This window comes from Pleurodeles waltl, chromosome 11 (assembly GCF_031143425.1).
Source record: "Pleurodeles waltl isolate 20211129_DDA chromosome 11, aPleWal1.hap1.20221129, whole genome shotgun sequence".
Taxonomy (NCBI): Eukaryota; Metazoa; Chordata; class Amphibia; order Caudata; family Salamandridae; genus Pleurodeles; species Pleurodeles waltl.
In genome coordinates, this window is record NC_090450.1 from 941,802,671 (window position 1) to 941,815,009 (window position 12,339).

General features: G+C 44.4%; 1 protein-coding gene across 1 annotated transcript in view; it reads left to right on the forward strand.

Moving 5' to 3' along the window:
• The window catches only part of DRG1 (developmentally regulated GTP binding protein 1), an 89,463-nt gene that overhangs the window by 26,247 nt on the left and 50,877 nt on the right, over positions 1-12,339 (forward strand). The window contains exon 5 of the mRNA XM_069215073.1: positions 6,960-7,129. Within this exon, the coding sequence (XP_069071174.1) occupies positions 6,960-7,129 (170 nt within the window). The remainder of the gene's footprint in view (positions 1-6,959; positions 7,130-12,339) is intronic.

A 12,339-nucleotide genomic window follows, 5' to 3' on the forward strand; every position in this document is an offset into this window, starting at 1 on the left:
CCTGGCCTAACCAACCACGTGCCCCCAGGGGCTCTGCACATCTTATTTTCAAGATGGAAAAATCAAGTGGTCACCAGGCAGAACTCTTGGCACCCCTTTAGGGGAGAGGCTGGACATAGTGTGGTCACTCCCCTGTCCTTTGTGTAGTTTCAAGCCAGAGCAGGAACCAGGGGTTCCTGAACTGGTGCAAACCGGATTATGCAAGGAGGGCACCACATGTGCACTTGAAAGCAGTCTGGTGGTGCTCAGAGGCACTTAGACACCTAATACACAGAGAGAGGTAGTCACACCTCTCCCCTGTAGGAAATCCTTTGCCCTGCTCCTCTGGAATGAACCTGGCTCATCAGCAACAGGACATAAGTGTCTAAGGGTCCGCAGCAGCGTGGGCTGGAAGCTGTAACCCGTAAGGCTGCACAGGCAGAACTGGAGGCTCTGCTAGGGCACCCACAGAGTACATGGTATCATGCAACTAACACTATAATCGGTGTTTGATACCAAATATGCCTAGATTTGGAGTAGCCATAATGTAGTTGGACCACTCGTGTTGACCAGTGTCCACTACATACTTTAAGATGGCTTCTCCACACTCCAGGAATTTGGCTGGGGTCTATAGGGGGTACCCTGCTCATGCAGGGGCACACTCACACTTAGAGACATGCACCCTGCCTTTGGGCTGAAGGGCCTCCCAGAGTGGTGACTTGTAATGTCTAAGTGTAGTGGTTAGGTTTGGCAATGAAAGGGTGCATAAACCCTTTCATGCAGGCTGCAATGGCAGGCCTGCAGTACCAGTTTGCATGGGCTCCTATGGATGGCATAATACATGCTACAACCCATAGGGGATCCCTGGTGCACAAATGCCCTGGGTACCTAGGTACCCTATACTAGGGACTTACATGGGTGCACCAGTATGCCAATTGGGTGTTAAAAGTAACAAAACAACTAAATTCAGGGGAGAAAGCACCGTCACAGCGGACATGGTTAGCAAAATCCCAGTGAACTACAGTCCAAGCACACGGACATCAGGCAAAAAGTGGGGGTTACTATGCCAGAAAAATGGCACTTTCCTACAGATATATCAAAGCCGCAGGATTTGACAATTTGAGCGGTGGGGGGTGGGGAGGGATTACATAGATGTTAACCCCTTGCAGGCCACGGACGTAATGGTTACGTCAGATTACTGGCCCTCGAGGGAAGCACTAGCACTCTTCCCCCCTCCCCTGCCCCCCCCCGAGGGCCACCCCTCTCCCCCACCCCCTAGGTCATGGCTGGAAGGGGAATCACTTCCCCCGACCCCCCCAGTGACGTCTGATGAGGTCAGCAGGCGAGAGTGTGCTGACATCATCAGAGGTCACCTCCCATCTTCCAGCGCGATTGCGGAAGAGAAATGCTCAGCATTTCTTTTTCGCTCGGGAGGAGGGGACCAGCAGAGGCATGAAAGGAAAGGCCTTTGTTTTTTTTGGGTGAAATGAGCAGAGCGGCCCCTTGGGCAAGGGCCGCTCCCCAGGGGGGCACATCATTTTTGGCCATTTCTGCCCGTCCCCACCCCACCCCGTGCAGAAATCCCCTAGACACCAGGGAGAGATAGATATATATATATCTATTTTTTTTTTTTTTTTCATTTGTGTGGGGAGCGACCCCATAGGCAAGGGTCACTCCCTGGGGGGCCAAATTGTTTTGGGAGGGGGGTAGGGGGAGCGGTGCAGAAACCGGTAGACACCAGGGATAGACATATATATATATATATATTTTTTTGTTTTATGTGTGGGGGGCGACCCCCTTAGGCAAGGGTCGCTCCCTAGCGGGCCAAATTGTTTTTAGGCCATTTTTTTTTAATTTGGGATGCTGCCATGTAGAAAAATCCACAAGACCCAGACGCATATGAAAACTTAACATCTGGCTTCACATGCACCCCGCACCATTTTCTTACCCACGGTGCCCTGCAAACCTCCAACTTTGCTGGAAATCGCACATTTTTCCCACATTTTTGTGGTGGAAACTTCCGAAATCTGCAGGAATACACAAAATTCCTACCACCCAACATTGTCATCTATACCAATAGAAAGCCTGCTGCACTTGTCAGCCTAAAAATGTTATTTCAAACTGCCCTTTTGGACACGCTTTGGTTCCCACCTCAATTTCAACATGTTATTGGCTCTTCCCTGTCGCAGGCGCGTGGCCCACCTACACAAGTGAGGTATCATTTTTACCGGGAGACCGAGGGGGAACGTTGGGTGATAGGAAATTTGTCCCGGTGCGGTGATGCCACACAGAAATGTGGGGAAAAAGTTTTTTTTTTTTTTTAAGGCTAAATTTGAAGTTTGCTGAGGATTCTGGGTAGGAAAACATTGATGGATCCACACAAGTCACATCTCCCTGGACTCCTTCGGGTGTCTAGTTTTCAGAAATGTCTGGGTTTGGTAAGTTTCCCTAGATGGATGCTGAGCCCAGGACCAAAAAGGCAGCATCCCCCAAAAAAACAGGTAGTTTTTGTATTTGATCATTTTGATGTGCCCAGATAGTGTTTTGGGGCATTTCCTTTCGCGAGCACTAGGCCTGACCACACAAGTGAGGTACTGTTTTTATCAGGGGACTTGGAGGAATGCTGGGTGGAAGGAAATTAGTGGCTCCTCTCAGATTCCAGAACTTTGTCACTAAAATGAGAGGTAAAAGTGTTTTGCTGGACAAATTTTGAGGTTTGCAAAGGATTCTCGGTAACAGAACCTGGTCAGAGCCCCACTGGATTCCCCTAGGTGTCTAGTTTTCAAAAATGCGCAGGTTTTGTAGGTTTCCCTAGGTGCCGGCTGAGCTAGAGGCCAAAATCTACAACTAGGCACTTTGCAAAAAACATGTCAGATTTCAATGTAAAAATGCGATGTGTCCATGTTGTGTTTCCTTTCGTGAGCATTAGGCCTACCCACGCAAGTGAGGAACCATTTTTATCGGGAGACTTGGGGAAACACAGAATAGCAAAACAAGTGTTTTGCCCCTTGTCTTTCTCTACTTCTTTCCTTCCAAATGTAAGACAGTATGTTTAAAAAAAAAAAAAAAAAAAGACATCTATTTGAGAAATGCCCTGTAATTCACATGCTAGTATGGGCACCCCAGAATTCAGAGATGTGCAAATAACCACTGCTTCTCATCACCTTATCTTGTGCCCATTTTGGAAATACAAAGGTTTTCTTGATACCTATTTTTCACTTTTTATATTTCAGCAAATGAATTGCTGTATACCCGGTTTAGAGTGAAAACCCATTGCAAGGTGCAGCTTATTTATTGGCTCTGGGAACCTAGGGTTCTTGATGAAGCTACAAGCCCTATATATCCCTGCAACCATAAGAGTCCAGCAGATGTAACGGTATGTTGCTTTCAAAAATCTGACATCGCAGGGAAAAGTTAGAGTAAAACGTGGAGAAAAATGGCAGTTTTTTTCACCTCAATTTCAATATTTTTTTATTTCAGCTGCTATTTTCTGTAGGAAACACTTGTAGGATCTACACAAATTACCCCTTGCTGAATTAAGAATCTTGTCTACTTTTCAGAAATGTTTAGCTTTCTGGGATCCAGCATTGGTTTCACACCCATTTCTGTCACTAAGTGGAAGGAGGCTGAAAGCACAAAAAATAGTACAAATGGGGTATGTACCAGTAAAATGTCAAAATGGTGTTGAAAAATTGGGTTTTCTGATTCAAGTCTGCCTGTTCCTGAAAGCTGGGAAGATGGTGATTTTAGCACTGCAAACCCTTTTTTGATGCCATTTTCAGGGGAAAAAACAACAAGCCTTTTTCTGCAGCCCTTTTTTCTTATTTTTTTTGTTTGTTTTAAAAACGAAATTTTCGCTGTATTTTGGCTAATTTCTTGGTCTCCTTCAGGGGAACCCACAAAGTCTGGGTAGCTCTAAAATCCCTAGGATGTTGGAAAAAAATAACTCAAATTTGGCGTGGGTAGCCTTTGTGGACAAAAAGTTATGAGGGCCTAAGCGCGAACTGCCCCAAATAGCCCAAAAAAGGCTTGGCACCTGAAGGGGTAAAGGCCTGGCAGTGAAGGGGTTAAACAAAGTAGGCCTCAAAGAGTACCCCTGAGGGACCCCTTTGTTCATTGCCATGGTTCAGGATTTAAAGGAGTCTAGTGAAACAGTCTGGGTCTTATTTTCCAAGAAATCTATGATTCATTGGAAGGCTTTTCCCTAGATACCAGTCTCAAAAAGCCTACAGCTCAGATTGGGATGTAAGGCAGCTGGCAGATTGAGTAATATCAGCATAGCCAGAGGGTCAGCATTCAGTGAGAGTCTAATTGAGTCACCTACTGCCACCAATGGGGTTTCTGTAACATGGAAAGCTCTGGAACCAGTTTGAGAGGGTCCAGTAAGCCACAATCCTCCAAATAGGAGGAAAGTTGTTTCTTAACAAAGACCCTCAATCCTTGCCTAGAAGGGGAAGGAGCCAGATGGGTTGATAATTGGCAAGGTTGTTGGGGGTCTATTATTGTTCTTTAAAATAGGGGTGACCTGAGCGGATTTCTAATCCAGCTGCAGTTTTGCTTAGTCTAGTGATAAGTGTTAGAAATTGGGTCTCTAGTTGGCAGAGGTATGCAACGTGTCCAAGTAGGGACCACAATCCTAGTCAGGATAATTCGCAACACAATCCAAGATGCACAAGTCAATCTATCACCTTTTTTAGGTTTAAATAAGTCTTAATCCACAAGAAACAGTGGTTGTATCCTGTTAACACAGTACCTGGGTTGTCAAAAATAACAATGAAGTGGAGGGGATGCGTTGGAAAATAAAGCAATGCAATGTTTTTTCCAGTGCAGCAAAGGTGAATGTCGTTTATTTCCATGGGGCAAAGTGATGGATCAGTTTTTCGAAAGCACAGCTTTGCTTCCTTACTGCGCTGCAGGAATATTTTTGATGTGTGGAAAATCCAAAACGTGCTGGTAGGATGGAGCAGGTGTTGCATTAATTCAGCAGGCGAATCGATGATTTTCCAGCTGAGACAGGCCAGGCACTGTGTTGACTCTGCAGGCATTGCTTTGATTTTTGTGTTTTCAGGTTTTTATTTTTTTGTTTTTTTGGCATGTGGTGCGTTGATTTTCTGACGGGCTGGATTTTCTCTGTTTGGTGAAGTCTTCGATGACCGTGAGACTTTAGAACGGAGGCAAACTCAATCCAAGCCCTGGGAAAACACTTGTGGGGACAGGGGGAGCCCTTCCAGCAGAGTCGGGGGCCAGCAAGCAGCAGGGCAACTAGTAAGAGAGAAGCAGTCCTTCCAGAAAAGCCGTCCAGATGAGCACTTTTGGCAGTCAGGAAGTCCCTTTGACAAAGTTCATTTGCAGGTATATGTGTCAGATTTGGTGGGGTCACAGACCCAGTATATATACACCCAAAAGTGCCTTTAAAGTGGAGGAAACTTCAGAGAGTGGTTTTGAAGTGCACAGATTTCCTTTTCAACCCAGTCTGCCAGGAGATCTATGGGGGAATTTCAGTCCTTTGCGTGAGGGCAGGCATCTAGCCTTGGAAGTGTAAACAAAAGCCCCTCTACCCTTCCTGCCCAGACAGTCCCATCAATATGCAGATGCAGCGGAGTTTTCTGTGTTTATGGTTTTCTGGGTGGAATGCACAAGGGGAGCTGTCAACTGGCACAGAGCAGAGGTGGATTGGAGACTGGCTGTATGGCATAAAGAGCAGTAAGGGCAGAGAAATGCCTACTTTGTAAAATTAGCATTTCTAAAATAATAATGTAAAATCCAACTTCACCAGCCAGTAGGATTTCTCACTATCATTCCAACCATGTCAACAAAACAAGGCTACTCCTCTCAGATCAGAATTTACCGCTTAAAAGAATATAAGGGATTTTCCAATGCTGGCCTATGAGAGAAGCAGGCTTCACAGTAGTGAGAAACGACTTTGGGAGTTTTTCACTACCAGGACATGTAAAACGTATAAGTACGTGTCCTGTCTTTGACTTACATAGCACCCTGTCCTCTGGATTGCCTATGGCCTACCTTAGGGGTGACTTTTATATGTAATAAAGGGGGAATTTAAGACTTGGCAAATAGATTTAAATGCTAAGTCGATGTGGCAGTGAAACTGCACACACAGGCTGCAATGGCAGACCTGAGACATGGTTAAGGGGCTACTTATGTGGGTGGCACGATCAGTGCTACAGGTGTTTAATTTACAGGTCAGGGCACATCTAGTGCACTTTACTAGGGACCTAGAGCAGTGGTTCCCAACCTGTGGTCTGGGGGTCCAAGGGATTCCAATTATGATTCAGTGGGGATCCCTGGGTTCCAGTACTGATAGTGGGGGTCCACAGAAGTCAAAAGGTTGGGAACCACTAACCTAGAGGTAAATTAAATATACCAGTTGGGTATGAGCAAATGTTTCCTTGTTTAGGGGAGAGAGCACAAGCACCAGTTAGCAGTAGTAAAGTGTGCAGATTCCTAAAACGAGCAAAAAACAAGGTCAGAAGTCGGTCGGGTCTAGCAATAAATTGGAAGGTGTTAATATGACTGACAGGCTGTCTGATGGGCTGGCCACTATATGAGGGGCACAGGGGTCCTGCAAGAACAAGTGTAGTAGATGTCTAACATCTCCTGCACTTGCTCTTGGGAAATTGCAGCAAAAGTCTCCAATAATACAGGGTAGTTTGTTGATTTATTCATCTGTAACTCAATATCTTCAGCTTCCGAGGATTGAATAGCACATTTCTGATAGGTTTAAGTAATAATTCCCTCGAGGTGATCAGCAGGTGAATAGCAGGTATACAGGCATGCAGATTGGTGAATTCATTAAGCACCTTGAATAGTTCTTTGGCAGAATTACCAGCCTGTTCAGTTCTATTAATGGTGTAGAATCTGCTTGCCTCGCTAATTTAATTTTCCTATGTTAAATAACTAGCACTAATTTATATGCATTTTATAGCGCTCACTTCATCCCCTTGAGCTGTTTCTTTCCACAGTTGCCCGCACATGTAACCTGATTCTCATTGTACTGGATGTACTAAAGCCACTAGGACACAAGAAGATAATTGAGAATGAACTGGAGGGTTTTGGCATACGCCTGAACAAGCAACCTCCAAACATTGGTTTCAAGAAGAAGGATAAAGGAGGCATCAACCTCACAGCCACTGTAAGTTTTGGAGAAGGGGTCTTGAAATGACTGTTAAGATCAAGAATTGCTGATAGAAGAATAATGTACAGCGCAGAACGTGCTCCAAATGGTAGTGAAATAGAACTCAGTATATATTAACAGAACATTTAGCCAGCATGCGAGAATCACCAGACATGCAGATAGATTTACAATGATGCCTGGGGCCAATACCTGCTTTCAAAAAGAGGAGTTGGGAAACACAGAATCACAGTGGGGTTTACATTACAGTCTAGAATAGTAGAAAGATTGTGGTCTGTGCACAGTCTTTCAGCAATCATAGTCCAAGTACTGTATGTGCATTACTTATGCACAGAGTATAATATGAAATTATGTAGCGGAAACCAACAGGAAGGTGTTGTCACATGTTCTGTTCCTGTTTTTCAAGTACCGTTTGTTTAGTTTTTTTTTCCTCTCTGCCTTTTGGATTAATGTCTGAGGTATGTTATGTGGTACAAATATTTTTGAATCCTCTGTTGAATGAAAGCAGTAACTGAAATCACATACATTTTTCCTCCTTCCCATATCTTACAATTTAATATTAACATACACAGCCTTAAATCATGTTCTCATTGTGAGGCATAGAAATATGGATTGCTTAGATTTTTACATTTAAAATCCCCAGTTGCAACTCTTTTTTCTTTCTTTAACATACTGTCTTTGGTAGTGGCTTTTCTGTCAGTTGTCCTACTTATTTGAATCTCTTTCTGGTAATTGGGCAAGTTCTAATTCTTGATTTGGATTGTCTGCTTTTTCATTAGCTATGTTTTTTGGGCTGATGGAGTCTTATTAGTTGTTTCTATGTTATTAAATCATTTTCAGATTTTTCTGGATCTGTATGAGCAGGTCTTATTCATTGTTTGTCAGAATCACTACTCAAGTATGCCCTTAACGTGTGTTTTGCCCTTCTTTCCTGTGCATTGCTACACTTCTACATACAAGTATCAGTCCTAAAATTGTCAACATGTATTGCATTTGTTTCCCCTTTGGCTTTTGGTGTAAGCCTAGTCTGCATTTCAGTTAAAGCAATGCCATAACTACGACAATGCTCTCATTTGTGTACTAAGCATAACCGTAAGTTAGCAATAGCCAGAAATGTCCATAGTGAAGCAGATAAATAAAATTAGCATTCCCCGCAGTGTATCTTGGTTACCTGGAGTTCATTCTCAATATATTTTGCTAACCGTAATTGCTTGAATATGTTCTATTTGGATATTGCAAGTGCGTCAATTTAAATATAGTTGCTCAATGCTTTACAAGTGTGTATTTTATGGTGTCTTTCCATTCAGTCTCTGTCCCGCTTTTATTTCCTCTTTGGTTCTTCATTCAGGCTTTCTGAAGTGATCGCCATGTACGTTGTTGTTACTGGTCGTCCCCATGTGTTAATGCTTTTAATGCTTGTAGTGTATGAAAGTTCAGAGGTGTACTATGGAACTCCTTCACTGTATCTTGTGCTCTAATGCCCATTCTCTCAAATAGCAGAAACTGTCCTCGTGTAATCCACGATTTTCTCTGGCATCTTCAAAAGTGAGCATTTCACCTTCACAAAGGTATCTTATCCGTATTATTCCCTTTTGGATCCAGGTTGCTGCTATGACCCTAGGGGCTATTTGTCTATATTCTTTAAGTCCCCATAATGTTTTTTTTTTCCTTTTTACAAATTGTATTTTTATTTTAGATTTAGCTGGTGAGCCAGCCCTAGATCTGAGTAATCAAGTGTGTAATGCCTTCAGTAATCACAGGTTATGCAAAGTACATATGTTTCAATTCTGTACCACCATAACAGCCTTTTAGCAGCTCTTTCCTCAGACTACCAGTATGGGAAGCTTTGGATCTGTGATGCCAAGTAGTAATCTACTATATCTGATACGCCTATTCCTCCTTTATCATACACTTAATTGTAGTGTCTTCTGTTTAATCCTCTGCCGCTCAATAATGATGTAATAATACTATTTAGTTCATGGAACACTCTTGGAGGAGGTGTAAGCCGACCATAGAATGCATGTAGTTATCATCGGGCTATGATTATATTTCTTTGTGCCATCCTGCCCACAATGGACAACAGTGCTGTCTAGTTGTGCAGTGTAAATGTTTCCTGCATTCACATGCTGTGCATTGTTCCTAGTCATTGGGTCTAGTATTGACCATTGTAGTCCGTCGTCTCTTTTAATTATTATTATTTTTTTTTCTGTGGGTTTTGGCGATCCCTGTGAGACGTATTCCCTGGAAACTCCTCAACCTAGTCACTTTTTTCAGATTTTTTTTTTCTGTCCTGGGGTCTGGAAGCAGCAGCGAGAGCCTCAGGGTTAAAATAAAGAGAAGCTGCACCACAGAAGTCTTTTTGGCAGAAAGGCAGAAGGAAAAACAAAAGAGAAAATCGGAGATCGCAAGGCTTTCCACTTGGTAGGAGAAAACACCATAGATCGAAAAAACACAAAGAGGGTGAGACTGACACATTAAGACCACGTGTGTCAGCGAATGCGAAAAGTGCAAGGAGAATACACTCTTTAGATTTTGCCAGGAGTGCCACCGCAAGTATGTGCAAAAAAAAAAAACAGCCCAAAGTTTAAAAGCTCAGCATCTCGAAAGACCAACGTTCAGAGGACTACACAGCGTGCGCAGAGTTTTGCACAAAAATGATCCTGGCAAGACAAACCCAGGTTGGTCATGGCTGCCCCGCAGGGAAAACGGGACTCCCTTTGATACCTTTGGTTGTCCAGTGAAGATAAGGCACTTGGAGAAAAACAGGAGCTCGAGACACCAAACACAAGGTAAATCCACAGGGACATCTGATGCTGGAGCCAAGAGCATCGGATTCAAAACTCAAAAAACCTGCAGCAGCGCCGAAACGTTCATCACTGGAGACCAAAACAAGGCCGAAAGAGCGCCACAGATCCAGGACAGAAGACATCTTCGAAAGCAAACTCTGGGAACAAGCTTAGACCTGGGAGTGACAAACTCAACGGGAGAGGATGACGCGGCACTGAACCCAAAGAGCCGTTCAACACCAGTGCCCAAGGGTGGTTTGACATTAATGCAGAAAAGCGTTTAGACATCGAGGGCTAAGTGAGACAGAACTCTATGTTGATCAGTGATCTTTTTAGGTAGATAGAAAAGAGGCACCTCAAAGCCGAGCTGGAAGCCCCCATCCAGAAGAAGAAAATGTTCAATGAAATGCTACAGAGATCCCACTGCCTCTCAAGCAGCAAACCAAAGCACACAGGGAGCAAGAGGCAGAGGACCTCGAACCTCCACTGACACAAGAGCCTAAGAAGGAGTTGGAAGCGGTGGTCTTCAAAGTACAACACCAGTTCCAAGAGCAAGAATCCTCACATTCAGGTAATCCTTTGAAGCCTGGCAAGACATCAATGACGACTTTCCAGATAGAGTTAGACTCCTACTTGTCCGACCCTTGCCACCTAATGACATTACTTCATACAACATGGTCATTGAAAGGGCGGGTAACTCTTATGGGCTATAACTGCAAGAGGAGCAGAGTGAAGTATGCTTCCTCTTAGCAACATTGCTTCTAGATCAAAACAAGCATTTGCAATGCAATAGGTTTGCAATTTCTTGAGTTTGAGCTATTGGCATTGTAAATTCATAACTGGACTTTCCTTGCTACGTATATTGGCCAACCCTGCCTAATAATGTCGTCTTTTCCTACCATATAATTCCAGTGTCCCAGCATTTAACTAAAGCACTTTCATTTACCACATCCTGAAACAGAAGTCAGAGTGTGGAACAGCAGGGGGCACTGCAGAACAGCAGCAGCAGCAAGAGGTGCATTAGCAGTTGTATGTGGACCCCAAAACCGCAATATTGGGGCACTTCAGATCAGGATTGGGAGTATAGACCGAGCTGTGTACTGGCCCAGTGCTGGAATAACAAAGGCAGTGGGTGAGGAATGAGAAACTGAGCGCAGTGTAAGTCCTGGTATTGGAATAATGGGGCGCTGCCGGTTAGGGTTGAGGAGCAATGACAGAGTTGTATGTGGGCTGCAGTACTGGAATGGTAACAAGCTCACAGTGTCGGAAGTGAGGTACGTTAATGGAGCTTTGTGTGGAACCTAGTATTGGCGTACCAGTGTTGCCGAGTGGTAGCTTGGAGGTGCCCTGGTGAAGCTGTGAGTGGGGCCCAGCATAGGAGTGGCTTTGCCTCTGAACCACAGAAATGAGGGGCGTGTGTGTGAGCCGTAGTACTGAGAAGAAACATGCACTGAATGTTGGAATTGATGGATTCTGGCGGAGCTGTGGTGGTTCCCATCAACAGTGGCGTTGGATGTTAGAATTTAAGTGCACTGGCTGAGCTGTGTATTGCTCTTTTGGGTCCCGTATTGGCTTGGCAGTGGGACTGAATATTATAATTGAGCTCCTGTAACAGAACTGTATGTGAGCGGGGACCCAATATGAGTAGAACTGAGATGCACTGATGGAGCTGTGCCCGAAGTCCCAGTACTGGAACAGCAGAGTGTACCAACTGTAAGAACTGAGGTGCTCTGGCAGACATTGTGTGTGGGGTTCTGGCACGGGCACAGCTGAGGGGCTTGCACTGATGGGGCTGCACCTGAGGTCCCAGTACTGAAACAGCTGTGTGCACTGACTGTAAGAACTGAGGTTCTCTGGCAGACAGTGTGTGTGGGGTTCTGGCACAGGCACGGCTTGGAGTGTGTAAACTGAGGGGCATTGATGGAGCTGCTACCGGGATCCCAGTATGGAGCACAAGTGGACACTGTCTCTAAGGATTGCGGAGCCCTGTTAGAGCTGGGTGCCTATGCTATAAGCAATTACAAGCGATCATCTACCCGGGGGACCACAGGCAGGCACACTTGGTAAAGAAGAAGATAGCCTGATTTATAGCCTTGTTTACAGCTAGGCTTGGAGCAAGAGTATTCTGCAAATGAAAAGGGAAGCTTACCTGGACAGGAGCAGGAAACATGTTTTTTTGTTTTTTTTAAAGTCCCCTACAGACCAGATAAACAGGACAAAGCCTAATTATACAGTAGTTGGTCCCTACTCCCACACAGAAGGAGGGACAAAGAGGCATGACTGATCCCTAGCAAGCAAGGGTCTTTAAATGACACTGAAACTAACAAATGAAATAGCTGGAAGAAAAAGCTATACAGTAGAAATATACTTAAAAGTATACAAGAGGTCGTATGCTTATGCTCGACCTAAAAAGGGACCAATGTC